Here is a 26,845-nt window from a genome sequence, read left to right as displayed (position 1 = left end):
ACATAGAAGTCTAGGCATCTACAAGGCTTATGACCTGTCATTGGCTGGTTAAAGTGGCCACTTTACACACTGTGTAACATTCACCATTCTGCCCACATTTGAACATCTATATCCCTTCAATTCTTTTATCTGTTGATGTATGTGAAGTTAAAGAGCTGAAACTTTTATTTATGCGGGTGAGATTCATCTAATTGAATTATTTCACCTACATACTAGGCAACGCCTGAAAATGTTATTTTTTCAATTTCTATACTTCTTCATGGACCAGGGGATTTATCAAAGTCATAAGCCCTATAGATGACTAGACTTCTATATTACCTTCTCGTTAATATAAACAGCTCTCCAGGGAGTTGAATCCAGTCCTTGTCTACAAAAATTTGGACAAATTCAAAATATTGTTGTTTAAATTTTATATTTAAAATTTCGGTCAGTTATTAATTTGTAATAAATTATTGTCTAACATTGTCATAATATATAGTTTTAGATTGCGGAATTAAGAAAGTATCACGAATAAAGTAATATATCTTATAATATTTTTATGGATAACGTATTAAGCGCCATTTTTATAATATAATACCAGAAGGATTTTTATTACTTTCTGACAAAATATAAATGATTTGGAGAATATACTTATAAATTCCCTTAAATTTATTTAATAAATATGTCTTATATTATTATTATTATTATTATGGATGACTTATATAGCGCCATTTTCATAACATAATGCCTAGAGGCACTTTTAAAAGTGATTAATGAATATTGATTTTGATTTGTACGAGATTCTAATTAACCAAGGCCCCGAAAAGCCGATCATCTGAGGCCCGTAGGGCCTATTTAATAAGACCAAAATAATACATTCATTAAGGCCTGTAGAGTCGATTTAATTAGGCCAGAAAGACAGATTCATAAGGGCTGTAGGGGCGATTAGATGAGGCCCAAAGGTCAGAATTTACTATCGTTTGCAGCAGTCGCCAACAGCTGACTGTTATTATTTCAAATTACAGATTCTTTACTAGGTATTCAATTTTCGCTTAGTAACCGAACTTTTTTCGTAGATATTTCATATATCTGTAATTTGTGTGATTTTAGTAGCATTATTTTGAGTGACAGATTCTTGTTATTACATTAAGATTATTCTGAACACTAAATAATATATTGTGGGACCAAAGTGGCGATAATTCTGAGTGCCCGAGATTGTAATCAACCGAGGCCGGAAGGGCCAATCAGCTGAGGACCGTAGGGCTAATAAAATGAGGCCCGGAGAGCCGATTACACAAGCACCACTGGGTGCGGAAAGGGATACGATGAATAAAAGCGTGGGTACTGTGTACTGTGTAAACACTATTGCTTCGAAGAATACGCTGTATAATTTTGAAAAGAGAAAATAACAATGAAGTATTGGAACATTGGGTATGGTATAACACGCGCTTCACGCAAAATGTAGCTAACTTATTACTATACATACATATATATACGAGTACATACTAGAATTTTTGCCGATATATACACAGGTGTTCTTTAAATCCTGTCACATCCGAAACTACAATCAACTACAATGATCAGAGTATGAGCAAGAAGACATATTAGCATATTTAAAAAAATATTTAGAACAAAGAAAAAATGAAAAAATAAAATATTAAAAAAACAAATGGTTACTTACTTCTGCAGGAAAAAAGTGAGGGGAGCGCGGCGCAGTATCAGATTCCCCCCTCCCCCTCCTCGTTTCTCCCCTGCAGAAGTAAGCAACTACTCTTATTAAATGACCCTTTACTTATCTACTCTATTGTGTCAATCAATGTTTCCGAGTGAACAATAAAATTTTAGAAAAATTAACAAATTGTTTTTTTTTTACCATACATTTGTGTTATGGATATATTTTTCGCGATCCGGCAATATTACTCGGTGACTTCAAGTATGCGCGCGGCGAAAGTGTGTCTAAGTGGGGGAATTATTGGACACAGTTCGATGTATTCAAATATGATTCTACGCTCCTTCTGGACTATTCTTAATTCTGTGACAACTACCGTACATTCACGGAGACTGGACCATACATCGTATTATCAACGGTCAGTTGTGTATTTGTGAAATTACTCTCTGTGTGACGTCAGAGGTTCATTTCCGCTTATTCTCATTCAGTTCTTCCCATTGGTCCAGAAACGGCAAGCAGACCGGAAATCTTCCATAGCTCTCGTATCATAGGTTGATTCATATAAACCAGTGACTTTATTCAAAGTAATGCGTTTTTCTCACAGTATTTTTTCATTAATTTTTTCGCACATTTTCAATAAACTTTGCCGAAAAATTTAATGCTCTAATTTTAGCCCCGCGCAAGAAAACATTTTTTGTATCCAATTTTCCGTAGAGCTGAAGTTCCTCATTGGTTGCAGCGGGATAGCCGGAGAGGTGAGAAGTAAAATAGGATACTTACTTACTTTTTATCCCAAACTAAAAAGAAATATGTAATACATAGAATTGAATAGTTTGTAATATAACTAGTTATAGTCAGAGATAATGTAGAACTATTACTAGTTATAGTTATACATTATATCTGTGTAATATATGCGGAATCGGCGGTAAGATAGGATGTCAGAAAGAATAAATTTGAAAAACTAACTTGATTTATCTGTTGTATTGTGTAATAAGTAGGTAGGTACTTATTTAGTACAAATGTTTAAATATAGAATTAGTCTTTTTTGTCAATTATCTTTTGTCACATTTTTAGAATTAAGAATAGTCTCTCAATTTTATGGTCACATTATTATTAATACAAGATTGGTTTGCAAAACGCGTCTAATTACTATAAAGTCAAGCTCCTCATTATAACAATTAAACATCTGTTAGTTTGATTTGCTTTGCGTTTTGGTTTTATAGTCTGATTTTGAATTAGCAGAAGCGATTTGCACTTTATTTTCCGAAGACTCGAAAAACAAATATAACAAATTAATGTTGAATTTCTCGGGGTAAGATGATGTGCAGATGAAAGCTGTTATAGTGCGGGACGAAAGGACAATGGCACCCAAAAAAGCAATAGAGGCCAGTGATATATTACCTCTATGATAGAGGCTCTAAACCTAACTATACAGGATATACGTAGCAGCACGGATATTATGGGAGGGATGATTGTGTTACTGACAGGTGATTTTCGACAAACTTCATCAGTGATAGAGTATCACACCTGCATATGAAATTAAATCCTGTCTCAAGTCGTCAAGCATATGGGCGAATGAGAAGAAATTAAGTTTGATGACAAATATGAGAGTGCACCTTTACAATGACGTAGATATACACTCCATTATGACGATACTCGGTTAAAAATAGGAGATGTACGGTTGGAAAGAGATGCCGGGGGCAGTGTGTCATCAACGGAGGATCTTTATAATTTGGTTCAAAGTGACACGGAATTAGTTTCTAGAGTTTATCCTTATCTACAGATAAACATAAATGGCAATCGGTGGTTATGTTTTGACGAAGAGCGACTGTCGTATCCAAAAATGACATTACCAACAATGTTAATGCATTTTTTTTTTAAAGATGTTCATCTCTCATCGCTCTCTCCTGTTCGGTCAAGCCAAAAGGTTCTATTAACTATCTAGTCTGTCTCTTTGCTGACAAATACTTTGTAATTTCTTCCTAATACTACACGAGCAAAACCGTGGGTGCAAGCTTTCTATAACATTTTTAAAATGAAAATAATAGCGCGAGTCATGAAATCAATGCGAAAGTATGTTTTTCCGATTGTTTGTGTTTCTTTCACGTCGCAGTGGAGCAACCGATCAATATTATTTTTTGCACTAGGATAGCCGGAGAGTAGTGTCATAAGTTACTTTCATCGTGAAAAAATAAAGTTTCTCTAAGAAAGTTATTAGTGGAAAATGAATTCTTAGTGGAAAAATTATAAAATATTCAAACAAAATAACGATGCTACGTCGCCATAGACTTACGGATAGCCAATTTTTTGCATAGGATAGTTGGGGGACCGACAATTGATACAGGCTACTTTTTATCCCGAAAAAAAATTATATATTAATTAGCTTTCTCAATGCCATATGCGCAAATCCGCGGGTAAAAGCTAAATAATATGTGCACAAACATAAACATAAACATAAACATAATGCAAATGCAAAGAATAAGATTAAATTATAGATAAGCAAATAGATTGATAAAATTTTAACATAAATTGAAACAAGCACCATCAGAAAAAAACCACCAAAAACCTTATATCGCCTATCAAAGAAAAGGGATTCTTATAGTAAAGTACATTGTATGTATTATAATATGTAGGGGTACCTTAAAGAAACCGAACTAGTATTGTGGCGGGCGAAGTTTTTGTAGATCGTGTAGAGCACTCGCTTTCAAAGTGGGCGATAGCGCCCCCTCGTGGGTGCTGAAGGCTTTCACGGGGGCGGTAGAAGGCCATGAGAAAATTTGGAGGCGTTGAGGCGGTCTAGAGGAGCGATGGCTGATTTTAAAAAATGCGAAAATATATGTTTTCCTGACATTTCAAACTAAAGTTAAATAAAAATTTCATTCTCATTCCTTCCATTTTTGTTTTATTTATCACAGCTTTCTTATTCCGCGTGCCGCTTGCTGCTTCACCTTTGTGTTATTGCGCTGTCTTTCAAAAGGTATTTGTCTGACTTTATTTTACAATCTTATGATAGAGTTCCTGGAAAACAGACATATGATTGCTCGACAACCCCATCACACCAAAGAATGGTATTGCGTACTTAACATACCTACCAGTACAAATTGTTCAGTAATGTCGGTGTAGAGGTGCCTTCTGCTTAATAGCCCGCGATAATGACTCGTTTCTTGGCTCAACACCCCCCACACCCTTCTTAATACCCATCCACAATTCCTCTTTCTTCTCTAACTCATATAGTGTCCATGCGGCTCGACTGTGGAATAATCTCCCATCCACTATCAAAGGTGTTACCTACTACACTGTCTCTGTAAATCACGTCTGAAGAAACATCTCCTTTCTTTTCTTTAATTTCTCCTCCTTTCCTATTTCCTCTTTATTCCTTTTTCCCATTGAGTAATAGTAGCGATTTAAGGTTTTTTTCACATACAAATACAATTATTCCTATTTTTGTATATCTTAAGCCTTTTTTTTTCTATTGAATATGTTTTGCAACATGAATTATAAAAATATTTTTTTTACTTTATTGGTTGGTCGGAAGAAATTGCCATTTGGCAATAAGCCCGCCAATGTATAGTGTACATTTTTTCCCATATTGCTATCCGTTAAGTATTAAGACTCTTCTAACATATATGCAGTAGGTTTGCATATTCTGTCGCATTCTAACGCGATGCCCCTCTGGCATCCCTTCAGCCAACAGCATTTGTTATCCCCCTTTAATTTTGACCTTTATAAGGCAGATTCCTAGCTCAATAAGTCCAGAGTAATCCGGGTTGTCTTCTAACCTTTCTGCTTACCTATCTTCTGGGTACTTTTTGGTAAATACACCTACCCAGGGCTCTCCTAGCGAACCAGCTTGCTTTCCTTATCTGGAACTCTTCGGTAACTAGGCTACGCCTTGGCTTTCATCCTGTACGGTCATATTACGCTGTCAGCCCTAGCTTACCTAGTCGCTTACCTTATGTGGTACAACCGGGTACTTTTGCCAGACATATAATTTTATTGATGCAGATCATAATAATTATTGATCCCTGGTACCTACTCGGTTAAGTACAATCCTAATTGTTAAGCCCTTCCGGAAACTTCTTCTTCTGAAAGACATTAGTTACCATAGGAAGAAAGAGTTTGGTTGTCCGAAGCACCACGTGTTTTGGCCACCCGGAACTATAAATCAACACCGTGTCTTGAAACAATAACTCCGCTGCCTCTCAATATGTAAAGCCAGTGCTTGTTAACCCGTGTAACCATTGAAATTGTATTTGTATATTGATATTGTATTTCTTTAATTTCTAAAAAATGTATGAACTGAATCAATAAATATATTTTAAATGTAACCAGACGTGTTATACTTCCCTAATTAATCAGCAGCTTCGTTCAACAACGACGACGTGCTTGTTTACATTTGAACATTTGGAGAACCTCCACGTTGATTTTAAAAACGATTCCAGGACATTTTAAACACGGGCGGTACCAGACTGGGTGTTAGATCCTTTTCCAAATATCAACACAACGTAGGGTCATCCTAGTTAGAAGAACAGAACAACTTATAGAACTGACTACAAACGAGGAAATAAAATTAAAATGCATGAATGACTACCAAGAATTTTGGCTGCAAAAGCCAATCCCGCAACTGTAACCTGCATGGATTATGGTAGATTGTTCAACGATTTCTGATAACATCACCATCTTTGTATTTCTCTGAATGCAGATTTGGTAAGTACTATAGCAACTAGCAACGTTGCTAATTGCTAAATAAAAAGGGAAATCAACTACATAATTACATATGTTACCGAACGAGCCAACTTACGGTTATTTTTAAGTAAATTCGAGGCTGATATTCATAAACTCGTTAAAGTGCATCAGATTCATCTTTCACATTAGATCAATTTTAAAACGCTTTGTTTTAATTTTAATAAAAATATTTCAAAAAATGATATTATTTCACTTATTCAAAAGGCTCCTTTAAAATGTTAGTTTGAACTCAGAAAAGGGTATATGGCATGTTTAAAAATAATGATTGCAGTAGCAACATAATGATAACTTTAAAAAGTTTAATAGCCCCGCCACATTATGCTCCTTGCGCTGCTCCGTCCTCTCGCCCGATGTTGCCCTCTCCGCTCACACATTGCTCTACTCGCGCAATTAATAGGCTCCGCACTTGTCATTTGTCTTTCTATACAATGGACGATGAAACTGTGAGAGCGTGCGTGCTATGCATTTTTTGGTATAGCTAATTAAATCAATGTCAGACAAAGAAATATACATCATTCAAAAATGACGCGCGTGTCTTGTGTGAACGCTCGATGCGTACCACGTGCGTACTGCGACCGCGCGATTATGTGGCCAACCACTCGCGCTCATATTGCCGGTCCTTTGACTCGCGCTCAAAAACCGACTAAATAGGGAGCGGTGGGCACGACGAGGAGCATGACGTGCGGCATGACGAGTAATGTTGCCACACTACGTCTCTGCCTCCTTTCCTCGCTACTTCCCATATGCCACTCGTCGAGTGTGTGGTAGGCCCATAAAGGGCTCTAAAAAAAAATTCGTTCTCAAAGTGGGCAAAATAAGTTTAACCAATGCCTATGGTCTATATTCTGTATTTGTATCCGATCGAATTCGGGCAAAAATGAAATAAACAGTATAATCAATAAGTTTAAAACAAAAGATCTCCGAAATTGGCTTGGTGAGTTTTATAAATATACATATTTTTTTTAGTTAGTAATTAAAAACAAAGTTGTTTTATTTATTTTATTATTATGAATAACCACAAAGTTGGTGCTTCAAATATAAAAATTATATATTTTTTTAATTGCCCCATTCGGATTTTTTTCAATTTCGCGGGCACGTTTGGCGCATGTGAAAATGAATCGACCATAACAAAAGACAAGCAATAAATATAAGTTTTTTGTTAGGTTAGTTTTTGACATTGACAGTTCGACAGTTTGGTCTTTGGTCGTGCTTTGGCCGAAATTTGACTGTTGACAGTCGTATTCGCGTTCGATATTTAGTAGATCTCGTTACACTCATCAGTTAAAAATAGTTCTTACCGTGTTTTAATTATCTTTTGTCTCAAAAAATACGATATCAACGCCGAGAGACAAAATGATAAGATCTGTTACCCAAATGGGTCCTATGGGACTCGCATTAAGTGTTCCCTTTTTAGAGAAAGGACCAGATTCACTTCCTTACACTAAACCTGATAAAGGCTTATATGAAAGTATGCTCGAAAATGAATCTGGATTTGAAAGACTTTACAGAATTCTAAAACCAGAGTAAGTTCATTCACTCAATGGATATATTACTATGAAATGACTTATTTTATATGTTTACATAAAACGCGTTGAATTCTCCGAAACTTCAGTAAATAATTATGTTCTTAAGCTAATGTTGTAATCCCGTGTCCCGGCAGAATAAATAATACAGTTCTGAGTGTGATATAGAACCAGAATCCCGGATTAATTTGTGACTTGATAGCTACTCTCGGGTAAAAATTCTGAAAAAGGAAATAGAGTGGAGATTAGTCCGCCTCTTGGTTGATTTACAGCTTATGCATATAATGTCCGAGGCCCCGGGTTCAATTCCTGGTAAGGTTTACATGAAATGTATATTTTCAAAGCCGAGTTTCACTTTAATATATCATAGTCCCTGGATTGGATTTAAAGCACAAGACTGATTATCTTGCCTTAATGTATTAAATGATCAAGATACACTGCAAGTTAAGTATCAATGCAGTACCCTATGGATCACTGGGTGCAGATATAAGCTCCAGCTAACGTTGCTTGTCTAACTGAATTTTGAATGTATATTTTTTCAGCTTCTATTACAAAATCGTCACCTTTAAAACTTTTTCGATTGCACTTTGGTGAGTTTGATAAACATTTAAAATAAATATGAACTGTATTTTTATTCTGACTTTTTCAGTGAATTTGGTAATCTAAGCCAAGAGTTGAATTCAGTCTTGCAAGCGGCTATTACTGCTGGCTTTTTTGGCGCTGCTTATGGTGGATTTATTAAATCTCGCTTTGCGTACCTGAATTTTATTGAAAGAAATGAAGCTACTATTTTCAAATCCCCATTGGAAGCAAAGGTAATATCAATATTAAAAAAGCTCATTGATAAATAATGTGGTATAGTAGCTAAGACATTTACTACTAGCACGGTAATCCCAGTGAGATTTCTGTGATGTAATTCTTACTGTGTTTAACCTTCTGTGGAGCAAAAAAATCTCGAATCTCAATGTTGATTTATTAAAAAAATTGATGAATTTAAAAAAGGATGTACAAACATAGGCAGAATAGTAAATATTACAGTGTGTATGAGTATAGTTCAGTATAGTGATCACTTTAATCAGCCAACTACAGGACAATCCGGTGTCAAGACTTCAATATTACCTGTTCAAATAGATAATTTATGTGGGTGGAAATATTTGTCAGAACTACTCATAGTTAATAATTTTAGTGATTTTTACAAACATAAAGGTATAGTTTTTAACAAATTACAACAGAGATGAAGAACATTTTAGAGAAGGAAATATGGAAGTCTAGGCATTTACTGGGCTTATGACCTGTTGTTGGCTGGTTCAAGTGGCCACGCAAGTTAAAGAGCTGAAACCTTTATTGAAGTGAAGAGATTCATTTGATCTAACTAGGCAGCGCCTGAAAACAATTTTCCAATTTTTAAACTTCTTCTTGGACCAGTTGGTTTTATTACAATATTTTGAGATTGTCCAAATATTTGTAGACAAAAGACTGAATTTCACCCCCTACGGAGTCATTTTACAGATATCATTACAAAAAATATATTAAAATATGGCATAATAGAAAAATAAATCAACACAATTACAACAGCAGTGGCTTAATTTTTTCTGGGTTTTCAAAAATTTGGCCGTATTGTGCATTTGTTTGCAGTCTAACCTCTTGGCGTCAAACATCTCAAGCGACTCGGCATAAAACATCTCTAACTACTCGGAGTTAAAGTTGTTTAAGGTTTATCTGTTTTTTTCTGCCTTGTCTGTAATATTGTTTTGCTCCCATTTAACATTTGTAAATACTGTTTGTTTCTGCCTAGTATTACCAAAAATGATAAAAGCCATAGTAAACTAAATTAAAAAAAAAAAACTATTTGGAGCTCCTAGTTTATAACATCTATCTATATTCCAGCTGAACAGACAAAACAATCTCACCTTTTCAAAGTTCCACATGGTATTTCCTCTTAACTTAAAGTTAATTTATTTGGTGGTAATAAATTTTCCGCAAATCACTGAGTATTCATATCATAAATCCAAGACTGACATCTTTAAAAATTTACTTATATTTATATATATTTAAATTTTGCGATTAAATATTATGTTCTTATGATTTTAGAGAAAACTACAAGATCAGGTCACCATAGGATTTGGAAAAGGAGCACTAAATTGGAGTCTTAAACTGGGTGGTTTCACCGGCACCTATTGGTAATGTTCTATCGAGAATTTTAATATTACTAATCTAGCTCAATTGAGAGATTGTCTTAAAACAGCACTGAGGCTCATCATCCATTATGGATATTTCACTAATACGAAAAAGGAAGTAGACTACTGCATACCTTACTTTGCTGAGAAATGGAATTATGGTGAATAAATCATACCATTCCAATAAAACATTTTATTTATTTTTTTGCATAAAATAAATATTCACGTTCTTATGATTTACCAAACTACTTCAATTTTTAGGGCCATTTTCAATGAGTTCTAAATAATAACTCATTATAAGAAAATGGAAATCAAGTTGTGGTAGAGAGGAGTTTGAACCTCGAACCTCTGATCCATGAGTCTGGGACACTAGCCACAAGACCACGACCCGATGATTTGTAAATTTTTTTCTCTCTTATTTTGTGTGAGTAATCATGTATTCATCATCTTCAGTTCCCTTTTCGCACCCAGTGCATATTTTTTTATTGACGACTAGCGGATCCGACAGACGTTGTCCTGCCCGAATGTTGGCTTGCCTGCTATATTAGCTGGTTAAACAAACGTTTTTTTCTAAATAAGGACACACATTATTTATTTTTGACTTTTTTGAGCTATTTATACATTCATTAAGAGTCCTCGTCGTGCTCAAATCAAAATTGTGCAAAATCACTGCTCTAGTGCTATAATCCAGGGAGGAAATTTGGGAATACGTGTTAATGAAGAAAAATCAGAGCGCGATTTACTCTGAGCCCTCTAAAATTATGACACTCAACCCATGCCTAACGCGAATTTAGGCATTCTTTAATCGCCAGCCGTGTTTTGGGGTGAGCTTGACATTTAAATCAAAACCAAAATAAATGAAAAATAAAATGCCTGATTGTGTTGTAAAAGTTTGCAAAAACTGTTCGGATAAAAGGAAAAAGGCTTCATTGATAAGTAAGTACCAAGGTACTTGTTTATGATTGAATTAAAAAACTGAAAATTATTAATTTTCCGGAACGTTGACTTGCATGCTATAAGCTGGTTCAGCAAACGTTTTTCGTAAATGAAGACAAACGTTATTTATTTTTGACTTTTTTGAGCTATTTATATATTCGTAATAAGGGTTAGTTTTTTGTTTTATCTCCTCATGTAATTAGCCAAGAGGCCCCGTCGTGCTCAAATCAAAATCATGCAAAAATCACTATACTAGTGCCATAATCCATGGAGAAAATAAGGGAATACGTGTTAATGAAGAAAAGTCAGACCTCTATTTACCCTGAGCATTCTAAAATTATGACACTCAACTTATGCTTATTGCAAATTCAGTCACTCTTTAACTGTTAGCCGGGCGTTGACGTGACCTTGACATTTAATTCGAAACAAAAAAAAAAGAAAGAGCTAAGATTATTTAAGCATTACTAAAAATCCATTAAAAATAAGTTGATATGTAGAAATTAAGAAATTGTAAGGAAATTAATCGATTCAGTATTCAGTAGTTTGTAAACATTAAAATACAAACTTTTTTAACACATTGTAGTCGGGCGCTTCGAACAATAGACTCTAGCCTATAGCGGGTGTTTTTCGCGATTAGCGCAAAAATATATCGCTTTCTTAAAATTGACACAATTTCTAAACCAAATAATATTTTCGATCGAAATTTTCAAAGAAATCATATTTGACATTTGATCATCAAAAATAAATAAATTTAGGTAAAAAGTGGTCAATAATTGGTTTTACTTTGCATAATCGGTCGGAACTATCTATGATTTCTTCATTGTTAGAAAAATGCCACGCTTTCCATATCTGCCGAAACCGGTCTCTGGACATCGTTTTAGCAAAATAAGGAGTTTCGGTTGTTGGTTCAATAGACCAGTACTCGTCCCTTATATCCTTTCGAACTTGTCCCATCAAAATAATCAGCCCCAAAAACTTTTTCATTTCTTTCAAAGTAATATTTTTCCACTTTCCCGATTTTTTATATAATTTGTAATTATGTGAGTTTTGGTGGTAATATCTATTAGATTCGTTTATAAAATATTCAAACAAATCATCACCGATAAATAGCTCTATCGCATCACTTACAGTTTGAGGACAATGGACATTTGAATTCAAACCGCGGCGGCCTAAAAACGATTCCAGAACTGGAGGATTATCAAACGATGACCACTCGTCCACATCCTCATCTGAGCTCGTCTCCGAATCAGAATCACTTTCAATAGTGCGACGGTGAAACGTTCTAGGTCTTGGTATTTGTTCATCATCACTCGGTTCTTTGTCTGACAACTCTTCAATGTCATCATTCCATGAACAATTAGATAAATTGTCGGCATACACTTCATCGTCACTATCATTGGCTTGTAAAGACATTTTTGTAGGGGTAACGTCCTATACAATGCTAATATATTCAAATAAGAAAATACCAAACAGTAAACAAAACAGTGCGAGCGGTATGAAAAATAGTCCAATACGTGAAATGACTCAAACTAAACTGGAGATTGAGATCGCATAAAACTCTAGATTTCTGGCGACGCCTTTACAAGTGGCACACTAGCCAATCCGGACAAGGCATCTCAAATAACGTCGACAGACTGTCGCCTAGCACCCCAGGTAGCAAATCACCCTTCAAGGCCTTTTATTTCACGCTGATAACAAACCCGTTTAATGCCGTTTCCCGCCAACAACCGACAGTCGACAAAAACGGCATTTGCCGTGTCCCGCGGTTGACCGACAGTCCGCGAAAAACGGCAAATGCCGTGTCCCGACGACAATGTGTTAATACACAAAAAAACAACATTCTTCGAATTTTTTTGGAATGTGCATTTCAGTCGAATGCAACCCTGGAAGTTTGATGAAAAACACATGTTCGCTCCTAACTCTTTTTCTGGTGAACATATTGAAGATATTATTATATACAAACCTAATTCACGTAAATTAGATTATTTTGGAAAAAATCACATGTAAATTGGTCCAGTAGTTATCGAGTCTATAAAGGACAAACTTTCATACATTAATTTTATATTTATATATATAGATGAACATAATTTAGTTTAACTTTTAAATATAAAATACTTACATGGTTTCTATACTGTAATTTATTTATTAAGGTCATGTATGCAAACACGCTTTTGCTAGAGAATGAAATCACTCTATTCTTTAGTGGGATATCTACAGCGATATCGGTATACCGGGGGAAATCATCGATATACGAGTACGTGGCAGCGGGAGCTATCACAGGGGGATTATACAGATGTCATATGGGACTCAGAGGTGCAATGGTGGGAAGTGGAGTGGGTAAGAAACTTTTTATGCCTTTATTATCTAACAGGATATTAATTGTATAGATAAATGGTGCGATAGCAATTCGGTCTCTAATCTACAGGACTCGTATCGAGTCTGTCCAGCACCGTTTTCTAAAAAATGTTGCACGGTTATTCGGATTGCAAAGAAGTCATTTATTATTCCTATGTTTAAATGGAGCAATCTCTTGATCTGTCTTCATTATAGAGAAACATAGAACGGAGATAGACCTTATATGCATTTTCAAAATACTTACTGTTTTAAGTAATGTCCTACCTCTGTTGCAAATAATCTCTCCAATGTTCCCAATTCGTGTGACATCATAGGTCTCACAAGAGTTAAATTTATATATTATTCTTATTCTTAAAGGTAGGGTTCAGTGTTATATAAGCTCCTGACCTCACTGCGGCCTGTTAAGATCTATTGTGACGGGTCCCCGTAAATAGTTCTCGCCCTCCAAGCCCAGGACTTTTAAGAGCCTGGCTACTGTGTGGAAGGCGTGAGTTCTCATTTTGCTAAATCTCCCCCGCCAAGCCCAGATCCGTAAAGTATCAGGATATTAGGTAGGGGGTGAGCTTTTAACATCCTCAGGTTTAACCAGTGGTCCCCCGAAGATGCTGTTTCGTTTAGATCGAAAGCAGTATATGGACTCTATCAATCTGAAGTTTTTCACACCTACTTGGGAGTGCCCCGGGGATCTAATTTAGGACCAATGTTATTCACAATCTTCATAAATGACATTAGCAATGAATTAAATTTTACAAATTTCTATTGTTTTCTGATGACTTAAAAATTTTCTGTGAAATACGAACTCCTTTGGACTGTTTGAAGCTTCTGTATGACATTCGAAATACTATACAATGGAGTAAACTAAACAAATAGTTCTTCAATGTCTCTAAATGTTTTGTCATGTCGTACACAAAAGCGTCCAAAATAATTTATTTCCGTTACATCATGGATGGAGTAAAGCTTGAACGAGCGTCGACGTCCAGGGATCTTGGGGTGCTGCTTGACACTAAGTTATCATTTAATCTCAACTCAACACAGGACTTTTAGTCCTATGGAGTTGGGACTTATATCTCAAATAATGTGCAATAAACTGCCTTTAAGTAAATAAATCTACATATATCATTATGCAGTAACCCCCTTAAAATGCTTGGATTTGTTCTTAGAAATGCCAAGATTTTGTCAAATATTCAGGTTCTAAAAACATTGTATCCTCGGTAAAAAGTCGCTTGGAATTTAGTTCCATCATTTGGTCGTCAAATGAAACCATATATTCTTTAATGATAGAGAGGATGCAGAAAATTTTTCTGCATTATCTGTATCTCAGGGAGTATGGATATTACATGTGACTTTTCCTGACTGACTTATTACTCATGTGAACAAGCTCGTTACGAGGAGCACATTTGGGCAACCCACAGTAAGGCATAGGGCCTAATTGGGATGTCTCAGCTCCCAGCCTTGCCAATTCATCAGCTGCCTCGTTACCGTCGATGTTCGAGTGTCCAGGTACCTAAATCAATGTCGCACTGTTAAACTCACCAACACAATTAAGCGTCCATAGGCATTCCAAGGTTAATTCATAATAATTGATCTCGACAGAGCTCAGGGCTTTTAGAACAGGCGGACTGTCCGAGATAATCAAAATTCTTTTGTTTTTGTATTGTCTGTGCAAATTTTCATATGTGCAGGCGTAGATAGTGAAGAAGAATCCATTTAGAAGACAGTGGGATAAAGCCCTAGCTTAATGGGAAACCTTTTAGCGGGCCTAGCTCCGTGTATCCCAGCACCCATCTTACTTGGAGCTATCGGTGTACCTCACAACGCCTCCTTTCCTGTAGGATAGGGGGCTATTGGCAGCCATTGTTCCCAATCAGGTATAAGGCACCTTAAAGTGCTTTTGGAAGTTGAATTCCAAAGTCATTACATCCGATGGCATAGCTTACATCGGATTATCAGTCATGCCATGTCTTTCTCGTTCTTCCTCGATATCTGCATTTATCAACATTCGCATCTTAATCTTTTTGGCGGTCCTTTTGTTGTCCATTTGCTTTACTCGAACAGAACTAATTTTTTTATTCTGTCAATAATGCTTATCTCAGACTTACGTAATGTACAGATCACAACATTTGACTAAGAATTATTTTCAATAATAGTCAATTTGTATTAATTCCAGGTTTAGTGTTGGGAACACTGGGCGGAGCTGGTACTCTATTGATCCTTCAGCTTACCGGCATGTCCATGGAAGAAATGCGATTCTGGCAATATAAATATAAACAGTCGAGGTAAATATGGGTCAGGGTAGACAAAAGTGCAATACTCGTGGTATGTTTGCTATCTCAGGTATAAACTTTCTTTGGGCCAGTGGCTTTAAAACGGCCAACACTAGCACCACGCTATTTGGGTGAAGTAATTGATACAAGTTTTGTCGCTGTATTTGGTCGCTATTATTACAAGCACCTGAAGATATGCTGGCGCCTTTGTTGTTTTGTATTTATTTAAATGACTTAATTCAAATTTAATTTTTACATATATTGTTTTCAATTTTTGGTTTATTTTTTATTACCATGACATTAAAAGGGTGCGGTGCCGTTTTTAGGTATTTAAAAATATAATAGGTATTTGAACATTGTTTTTCTTTCACTCTCTCTGATTTATTATGCCTTAATAAAATTGACTTTTCACTGTCCCATTTTCCGCACATTAAAACGGAACCGATTTAGTTGTTTTTTTAATAAAAAATAGAATAAATTTTTTTGTGCCTGTACCTTTTGCATTTTTCAAAAATAGTTACGTATATCGTATGTCCAAAGACGGCAGATAAAACTGAGCTCTTCTTAGGGCTTTTGGATGGTTCTAGTGCCCATAGTAAGCAATTTATCAAAATAAAATCAAAATGATATGGACAGGCAGGCCTATGGTAAATATATTGCCTGTATTGCTCTAGTCCCATAACATGGTTGTGTGAAGAAAAACTAGACTACCTTTCCTCAAAGTTAAAAAAAACATATTTCTGCTATTAAATCTCAGGTTGGAAGATATAAAAAGTGACACTTTTTAAATTTTACAATTTATTACATAAGGCAACAAACTTGAGAGCAAAACAAATCTTTTTTAAAGAAAGGAGTCTAAGGCAGGCATCATTTTTAATATTGATCTATTTTTTGCCATTTTAAGTAGACCAATTTTAAGTGGCTTGTCCGTTGCACACCACATCTAAAGACACAAGTCTCTGCCGCGGTGCCCGCTTCCAACAACCGGAACTTAAATGAACGGGGAAAGCTCTCCGGAGAAGCTCTCTGTAATCTGATAGCCTTGTGATATCTATGTGCAATAAAATGCTAATCCAGAAGTATCAAAGGATCGAAAAAAACGGAAAGTGAATTTTTCACTGACTGGCATTTAGTTGATCAATAATATAACATATTTTATAAATGTATCCAGTAATGTAACACATAAATACCTTTTTTTACAGTATTTAATAAACATGTCAACAAGAAATTGGGTCAACTGATTTGTAATCTCACTTATATTGTCATTTAACAGAAATTTCTCTTTCTTAGGTTGGATGTTGAGAAAAAAATGCTTAAAATGTCTGCAGTAGAAGCATCCACGCCTTTATTAGAGGAGCATGACAGGGCATTGCAGGAAAAAAACGGCACGGAAAAACCTAAGAAATTTCTTTAAAATTTTATCAGAATCAATGATGTATAAATTTTTTAGAAAATTAGGAAAAAGTCATTGTAAATTTAAGTAATATAAAACACCATAGAATTTTATTAATTTATTATTACTAATGAATACCCTCCCCTCATTTTTAATAGAATTTGTGTGTTGTGACAAAAATATTTTAAGTAGGAGCAGACATTCAAGCGAGCTTCAAAATTATGTTTTAGGACATTTTTACAACAAAATTATTTAAATTAATTTCAAATTCAGGATCCACCGTTTTTGCGCTCAATAAAAATATTATTTTTTTTATATAGAATATAAAAAAGGCAATCTCCAATGTAATGTGCAATTTATATTTTGAATAATAATTAACTTCGAGCATTTTTAATTTAGACTGTACAGTTTGATTTCGGTCAAAGTTAATTATATAGTAGATATTTTTTTGCAACATTTTATTCTTCTACTATGAGTTTGAATTCTCCAAGCATTTTTTTTTCTGATAAAAAATTCGAATCTTGTGATTGAAATTTGACTCTAAAGTAGCAAGGTTGATCTAAAAATGGCATTTTACACATTGATTCTAAATTTCACGTCTCCACAACTTACTGTTAAGATGTTCGACTCTATCGAGGAAAGGTAGAGGTCAAATATCACTTGGAAAAAAAAACATTGCGGATTTTCTGTAAATGGCATTTTACACATTCATTCTAAATTTCATATCACTATGACTGGTATGTTGTCAAAGGTATTTCAGGTGTAAATATTATACCTTTATAGCCCATTCAAAAAATTGCTTGAAAACAGAAAGGTTGATCTAGCAAAGCCATTTTTTTTTTTTACTAAATTCCACTTTGCTATGACCTCCGATTGAGATTTTATTTTTATTTTAAATTTGAGTCTGTATCTCGATATATATAGGCCGAATTAAATTTTGCTCTAAAGCAGAAGGGTTGATTTGAAAATAGTATTTTACATATTGATTCTTAATTTTACATCTCCATTGACTTTCCGTAAAAAATTTCAAGTCTACAATGAGTAGAATAGAGTAGAGGTGGAGTCGAATTTGACTTGAAAATATTACAGTTGAACTACGAATTTTAGCTAAAATGACCTGTCCAAATTTCACAACGACTTGCCGTTTCGGAGGAGATGCTGTGACGGACAAACAAACAGACAAACACATACATGTATTTTCAGTTTTATAATATATTATAAATCAACTTAAAAATAAAATCATATATTTTAAAAATATTAATCCTTCCGCAGGTATATAATATAAAATATGCTTAAAATTTACAAAATCCAAAATCTTTTGTTATAGACACAACATACATATTTCAGATGTTTGTTCCAAAAATAATATACCTACCTGATTAACTTTTATTCGACATTCAATTTCGCCAAGTTGATTACAATTGTATATAATAATTTTAATAAAAATAATATAATCTATAATCGAAGTTTAAAATGTAAAATACTTCTGACAAACATTTATTGTCATGACTTAATTTCTAAATAATAGCTTACTTACGTACGCTTATTTAGATAACACAACATAATTTACTTGAGCATTTAGTTAAAGTTATCTAGGATGATGTTATATTACATACAAGTTTATAAATATTATGCAATATTAGCAATTTATTTACTTTTCACAAGCTATATTATACTTCCAGTAAACACACATATAATGGTTGTATAATGACATTATTATTGATTTAATTAATCTCAATATTTTAGTGGATAATATATTGCTGGCAAATACGTAGTATGTATAGTAATTTGGAATATTATACAATACATGTCAAGACATTGCACACAAAACATCAAAATAAAAATTGTGCTAGTAGAAAACAACTGCTTTCATGGATATTTTTTTTTAAAAATCATAATAAATGTATTATTTATAACATGCTTTTATGCACTAAAATAAACTTTTAAAATTCACAGTAAAAATTTGATTTACTCACATATTTACCACTCATTGATATTTTTCAAATATTTTTATTATGAATTGAAAATAAATACTTTGTTTCTTTTGTAGCAGAAATACCTTCTAATTTATGAAATCCCTAAATGAATGGATATCATATTTGAGAAATTTTATATTTCACTGTCAAAGAAAAACCTTTTAAAAAATAAATTATAAAACAGGAATAGTTTTCATGACAAAATATAATATAAGCATTTTAAACTTAAATAAACAACCCTTCTCATCAATAAGAGCTAATGCCAGCAAAGTAAGTCTTCTAATAATGCAAGAGTATTCTCCGATACTCCGGTAGTATCAAGTGATATGTGGTAAGTGCACCAAAAGTTTGTATACAGGGCAGGATTGTGGTTTATTGGTCGCTCTGAGGTTTGGTAATGCGTTTAGCTCCCCTGTTAGGGGGACCTTTGGGTTTGGCGAAGGCAGGTCTATGGAGGTTTCTTTTTGGGTGAATTTCGTCTTGAAGGAATTCTTCCGTTAGTTCTTGAGCCTCATCAACTTCTACCTACAAACACAAACAAAATGGAAATGAGCAGCCGAACTGAGGATACAAAAATGTAAATCCACAATAAACCTATTTAGCGTACTGATAATTTAACTTGCATTGAAAATTGATATTATGTACATAGCAAATAAAATTATTTTTATAAATTTCAAAATGCTGTGCATAATCAGACATTAGAAAGAGAGTAGATGATACACACATCATTTAAAAAATGGTTATTTCACTCAAGTATAATGGAAACATTTTGTTTATCAAACCTTCTTAACAACATCTATCCCATATCTCTGAATGTTGTCTAAGAACGGCCCCTTACAGCTGGAGTATAACATCCTTTCTTTTATAGAACATTTGTATCCAGGCATAGAATATATGAATACTGAAACAGAACACTTTTCTAATGAGATTATTTTCGATATAATATATGTGCACTTTTAAAACATTCATCCTTGACTCTTAACAAATCATTTTCACAAACAGATAAAATTAATGTAAAAACTTACCAATATTTTCAAGGTGATCTCCTTCATGTGTATGTTTAAATAAAAACAAATGGTAACGGGCAGCATCCGCGGGAACTTGCGAGGCCAACGCCGACACGGGAATATTATCTGACTTAGAAAGATGAATTTTCTCTTCATCAATGTCTAGAATAAAACAATAATTGAAGTATCAACCACACCTTTGCTCGTTTTTAAATAAATGTATTATTTAATAAAATTTTAAAAATTGTCCTAGTTACACATAAAAAATATTTTTGAAAGAGCACAAAAAAAACAACGTTGTGGTTAGTGAATAACATGATTTTTCACGGCACATTATAGTCTGGATAAAAGACAGAGATAGGCTAAAAGAGTTTTTCGAATCTAAGAATTTTTGAAAACCATCTTTTTGATTATTCAAATCACAATATGTATTTCCATTCCTGTAAATGCCTAGACTTCCATATTCAATTATTTAAGGTATTCTCCATCCCTGTTGTAATTTGTTAATATTTCCATTTGACTAGATAGGTGCTTTTTTAAGGATAGCATTATGTGAAAAAAGTCAAGTTAAATTGAAGTTTATGATTTGTAAATAATATAAATATATAAAACTAGAGTTATCCAGTTGCGAAACAAATCAAACTCAATAATTGAAGGATATATTTTTTTTAAATAGTGCAAACAATGTAAAAGTTTTTATTTATAATAAATTATATTTATTTATTTGTATTATACAAATTTTTGTAATAATTAAAGATGGATCATACCAATTCTGAACTGGAGGTAACTGTATTTACCCCGAGCCATATTCTCCAGGGCTTTATGGGCATCGTCAGTCATGGGGAATGATACACCACTCATTGTTTGTTGCCTGTCAAACAATATAATTTTTTATTTTAAATCTCTTTATTATTTACAAAAAATACATTACACATAATATGTTGACAAGCATACTTGTAACTGTTCATTGAGCAAATTATATATGGGAGTATTATTGACCTTGCTTATGATGTATGAGGTTTTTATACACAGTAAACACCCCTATAACGTACATTCATGTTAGATTTTTTCCTATAATGATGGTCCCCCGTATAACACAGTAAGTCCGTGTGTCTTGACCTTGATGTCTAACGTGTCTACGTTCAGCGGAACTAATATTACACGAAACACTAAGAAATATGTAAAGCCCTATATTATAAAATTGACGAGGAAATGAAGACAAAAGCTATTTTCAACAATAAAGAAATTGTAATAAAAATAAACACGATAATTTAAAACATTAATGAATTATCGAAAAGTAACACTAAAATATTTTGGTTTTTGGATTAAGGTCTTAAAATTGAGTCTTGTGTATAACTTGTACATAACAGAAATTTGTTTAGTCTCCCGCCAGTATGACAATGACGGTCACAACGAAACCCAGTCACTGGTAAAAATTATAAATAAAAGTGTAATTAAACTAAACATGTATTTTTAATATTATAATTAAAATGCAGTTCTACCTAAGTAGAGCTGTTTCATAAACAAAAGAACTGGATACTTTTGTTTTCATTTAGTTGCCGGAAAAAGGCTTCTTTAGGTACCAGGTTATTGACGCCAAGTCTGTTTTAATCATTCCAGTTCCATTTTAGTAGCTAATTTGTGTTTGAAATGCTGGAAGTTATAGCAGTAATCACAGCATACAGCTTCTTTGAGAAAATTTAAGTTTTATTCTGCTTCAGTTAGATTTTTAAATCCATACATAGTAATAAAAAAATACTATCAAATCAGCTTCATATTATTGTGATTGATATTTAGTTACTCAAATTGATAATTTGTAATAATAATAATAATTCTGAAGTATAATGACCTTGATTCTGTGCTAAAATCGGTATTACTATCATGAATGGTAAGATCTCGTAATGCTTCCTCACGGCCAGTAAGTGGAGCGGGCTCACTAACTGTCTTAAGGTGGCGTTTATATCCACCCAAAGTCGCTTCTTCCTATGAAAGATTAATATTATATAAATAAGTATTTTCCTTTCTTATGATTTACCCAAATATTTCAATTTTGCCATTTTTCATTAGTCGAAAACAACTGTACTTGAAAAATGGGGATTATGATTTGGTAAAGCGGTTGGAGGTTTGAACTAAAGATGTAATTTTTTTGTTTTTTTACAATATACATAAGAGGTAAAACAGATTATACAAAAAACAAAAGATAATTACATAGCAATGAAATACATATTGACAGTAAAAACAGTAAACAAAAAAATCCCACAAAGGCATGGCCTGTTCGTGGGTATACAAGAAATGTTTATGAATTTTTGCTCTTATAATAAATAGACAGTTATAATATTTTTTATTATTAAGAAAGAGAAAAGAAAATATTCTGTAAAAGATTATAAGGTACTTTTTTATTTTATACTAATTAAAAAAGGAAACAGAAAATATAAAATTAAAAAAACATAAAAATACTCCTTTTTATTAAAGGACAACAAAATATATCATAGTAAAAAAGAGTTAATATCTTTTGTTTGAATCCAGGATAGTGCGTGTTGTTTAAAAAAGTAAAATTTTGAAAGTTTGAGATCAATGAAATATTATCAGTAAAAAAAAAAATAAAAAAATTTTGGCCTATAAAATATGCATGTCTCTGTGCTAGCTTCGTTTTACAGTGTGGAATACCACACTAGAAATACACACTATTAGAAATATCTAACACACGATTCCTTCTTTGACTTGATCTATTTGAATTACTTGTAAATACATTTTGGTTCTTAAATATATATTTTAAACATTGAAAACAATATGTTTGTCTTATATCTAAAAGTTTAGCTTCTTGAACAATTGGAAAGAGGGAAAAATGCTATTTTTGTGAAGCATTATTTTTAAGATAATTATTTTTTTTATTATTTAATGGATCATATGTTCTGAGAAACAGTAAAGAAAAAGAAGGACAAACAATTTGCAAAGAAAATTATATATTTTCTTATAAACAAAATACAATAAAGGCTAGTTGTAATATTAAAAATAAGTAATTTTGCTACGTTTTTCATTTTACTAAAAGAAGGCAGTCGCAAAATTAAATTTTTTGGAAAGTGGTATTTTTTTACAAAATGGGAAAAAAACATGTATAAAGAAAGAAGAATATAAACATTTAAACATCACGTTAAGGCATATTATTGTTTATGTAAATTTATCGTCGTCACACTCGCAATATCCATCATGCAATTTTTCTTTTTTAAAAGTATTTTTAATTATTATTATTAAATGGATTGCTTGTATTTTATTTTTTGATTTGTATAATTTTTTACTATACATTTTGTATATTGGCGTGTCATAATATTTATAAATGTATTGATTTTAGTATAGAGGAGTCCTGACTTAACATGGAATTTTCTAACAAGTCGGGACATGAAACTTAATAATTGTGCTATAATGAATTTGTGTATTGTATGTGTTAAATAAATAAAATTTCTCACTATACAACTTTGAAACAAAATTAAGTATTTTTTGTTTTATTGTAAACAAAAAATATGTTTAAATTATCTCTTTAATTTTTTTTTAAATGGCACTAACGGATATTGCAGGCGCAACAATGTTATAAACGATTATTATATAAGTATAATATAATATGTAGGTACCTCTATTAAAACACATATAATGCTTATTGATATTTTTTATGTGTGCTATTTTAAGAAATAAAATATATAAATTCAAAAGTAGTATGATACACAACTTTGCTGTTCAATTTTAAAATGACCACTAATAAAAGGGGTCAAACATCATAGAAATAATATGTTACGCGCTTATGGCGAATAAGCTTCTTTGCTACTAAGTTAACAAGTATTCCATACACAAAATAACTTAGACTGACTATGGGTGGATAGCAGGATACGGCGCGACATCTAATTAAAATTACACAGCTCTTAGTTTATAAATAAACACCAGAAAATTATTTTTATTCAATTAGTAAATGGCAATGGCTGGGATAATTTTTTCCGGTGTCGATTTATATTTTTGTAATTAGATACATAATAATATTATTGTGTCATATCAGCATATTACTATAATATAATGGGGAATGTTGTAAAAACGTAAAGTGGCCACTTAACCCAGCCAATGACAGGTCATAAGCCCTGTAAACGCTCGAATATCCATAATCCTGAATTTGAAAAAATTCTACCTCATCTCTGTAGGGATATTAATAAAAAATATTACTATGATAATGATTTTTACTGTTACGTATAGTAATATGATTTTTACTTGATATTTTAAATTCTGTAATGTCCTGCCGGTAAAACAACTCTGTGACTATAAATTGTCTGTAGATCGCTTTGTTGATCCGGAATATAAAAATAGAGTTTCCCACACCCACTACGCTAGATTAAAAACCAAGGGTTCGGTCATTCCCCGAATTACAAATCACTTAAGAGAGCGAACTTTAAATTGCATTATTCCAAAGTTGTTCAATGATCTCCCGCAAAGCATCATTAACATGGAAGATCTTAAATTGAAAAATGAACTGAAAAAATACCTGCTTAATACTTTATAGTGACTATTAGTAGTAAATAAATGTATTTTAAAAGTCTGTAAAATAAACCTATCTTAAAAAATTCTCTCCCACTGAAAAGTCTTTAGACATAGTGGGTAATTGATTATATGTTACTAAAAATACCAAATAAATGCCGCCCTGCAGCATTGAAACTGAAATACCTTAATACTGCAAAAATAATCATCTTTTAAATGTGAAGACCCAAACTCTTGCTTAAGCGTGGCTTTGGTTGAGGCATATAGCATCTTCTGGCGAATGGCTGAAGAGTCGGGAGACCAGCTTATAAAGACCCACTCATAGCCGAGAGAATTCTTAGAATCTAACCTATACAAACATAAAACATTAATTTAGTACAATAAACAATTAATGCGAAAGTTGTGACAAACAACAATCAAATACCTACTTGTACAATATAAAACAAGGTTGATCCTCTTCTATCAAAGATGGAATCATTTTGTCAAAGTCTTGTTCCCATGTGGAGTTACAAGCTACATTTTGTTTAAGAGCCAGTTCCTCTGAAAATTAAAAACAATAATAATTCTTACAATTCCGGCACAATTTGCTAGTCTTTTATGTAGATTTTATTTGTTTAGAAGTTACTCCAACTAAGATATTTTCAGTACCTGCAATTTCATACAATATGATACGAATAGTTTAAGGAGAGGCAGTAGGGTAGCGAGCACGCGCGATTTAGGTATTTTATATGATGGACAAAAACACACAAAATCGCAACAATACCTCAAGCGACGCAACACCCGTCCAGCTCCAATGTTTATATCAGACTAAGTTTGTGTTTGACAGAAAATAATTATTCACTCGGTTCACTCCATACACATATATATGATAATCGCGCACAGCAAAATCAATGAAAACTTATAATGTTTAAGAAAATGACAGAACAAATACACACTTGTTTATTTTTTTATTGGCTTTAAAATGTTCTTCATATTGTAGTAAGATCTTTGATTGTGCCTACAGCTAAGGCATTTTTTTAGCATTTTCCCCCATATTTAGTTATGATTATCTGTGTTTACATATTACTTAGTACAAATAATAGTTTGTTTATAGTAAACTTTACTTCTATTTTAATACTTTATCAACGCCCACAGTATGCCTGTTTGTCTATTTCGCACCCCTTAAGTGTAAACATTATAAGAACAAATCGTCATGATTGTAGAACAACGACACATGTGACTTTCTTCAACTTTACATAAGCAGTTTAAAATTTATTTTATGACACTTTTCATCATAACTTGATAAGTACAAAAGTATTTAATACTCGGGTTAGTTAAACATATTTTTTTTTTCGAACCTGCAATCTAAAGCTTTTATATATGCTACACATTTAGGCTGATATTATTTTGCAATTTGAATCCAAAGTATCAATATTTTTTTAAGAATTTACCGAAATCATATTGATTACATTGATTTAGTTTCATTCTCTGTACATAACGTATTTATCTATTAAACATGTAAATGTTTTACATTTATTACTTTGGCTTATTCACTAGGTAGATAAGTACTGTGCAATTCTTATCAAGATCAAATACATATAATATAATATAATTTCATTAAGTATTAAACATACCATTTTCAATTGTCACTTTAATCGCTCTTGTTTTCCCATTGTGACATTCTCCAAAAAATCTTTTTAATATTTCATTCCCTTAAATCAAACGAATACATACGAAATTATTATCAAATAGCAGAAAAGTAGTCAAAAAAATATTCTAAGCAAAACAATAATCCAACCTCGAATTCCAGTTTGATGAGACATTCTCAGGATGTCAGCATACAAAAATAACTCTTAAATAAATTAACTTCTGCCACTTTCTTCGTACACGGTTATTGTGCTAATTTAGATCGTTTTAAGAATAAATAAAATGCATGAAAGCACTTCAAAACTCCGGTAAAATTTTAACCATAGACTAAATATTTTGACGTATCATTTGTAACCATGGATTGTGAAAGTTAAAATTTATAATTTTTTCTTCTTCTTCTTCGTTAAATGAATAATATAATAAACTATAATATTATTGTGTATAAAGGTGTCTCCACACGTTTTCCAACGTTACGTTAATTGCAGCGGAAAGCTCCGCCACGAAAATAGGCAATGCCGCTGTAGAAACAGGTCTACAGGCCCCCGAGATCGCCAGCAGAGGTAATCTTTGACCACTCAAAGTGGTTCGATTTACAGTTTCAGATTTGACCTCATGCCAGCAGGCTCTGACTGCATATGTCAGTTGCGAAACATACGTGGCTCTAAAAATAGATAAAAAATAT

The 26,845-nt window shown here is 32.9% G+C and overlaps 2 protein-coding genes across 2 annotated transcripts; one reads left to right on the top strand and one right to left on the bottom strand.

The window, feature by feature from the left end:
* Window positions 1–7,465: 7,465 nt before the first annotated feature.
* 140up (RPII140-upstream gene protein) lies at window positions 7,466–17,155 on the top strand. Its single transcript, XM_088235099.1, has 6 exons — window positions 7,466–7,917; window positions 8,567–8,732; window positions 10,009–10,097; window positions 13,234–13,367; window positions 15,553–15,661; window positions 16,940–17,155. Exons 1-6 carry the CDS (start codon window positions 7,748–7,750, stop codon window positions 17,061–17,063), a joined length of 792 nt encoding a protein of 263 aa, XP_088091225.1. The 5' UTR covers window positions 7,466–7,747; the 3' UTR covers window positions 17,064–17,155.
* Window positions 17,156–19,205: 2,050 nt separating this feature from the next.
* twf (twinfilin actin binding protein) lies at window positions 19,206–26,506 on the bottom strand. Its single transcript, XM_088235098.1, has 9 exons — window positions 26,315–26,506; window positions 26,151–26,228; window positions 24,966–25,077; window positions 24,724–24,886; window positions 21,875–22,008; window positions 20,793–20,896; window positions 20,044–20,187; window positions 19,801–19,919; window positions 19,206–19,543 (listed from the first exon to the last, which is right to left on the bottom strand). Exons 1-9 carry the CDS (start codon window positions 26,337–26,339, stop codon window positions 19,391–19,393), a joined length of 1,032 nt encoding a protein of 343 aa, XP_088091224.1. The 5' UTR covers window positions 26,340–26,506; the 3' UTR covers window positions 19,206–19,390.
* Window positions 26,507–26,845: the final 339 nt, after the last annotated feature.

Source organism: Micrasema longulum, unplaced genomic scaffold (assembly GCF_059751315.1).
Source record: "Micrasema longulum isolate JH-2025_06_02 unplaced genomic scaffold, ASM5975131v1 h1tg001328l, whole genome shotgun sequence".
NCBI lineage: Eukaryota > Metazoa > Arthropoda > Insecta > Trichoptera > Brachycentridae > Micrasema > Micrasema longulum.
The sequence above is the reverse complement of the archived record's forward strand: the minus strand, read 5'-3'. Positions and strand labels throughout refer to the sequence as shown.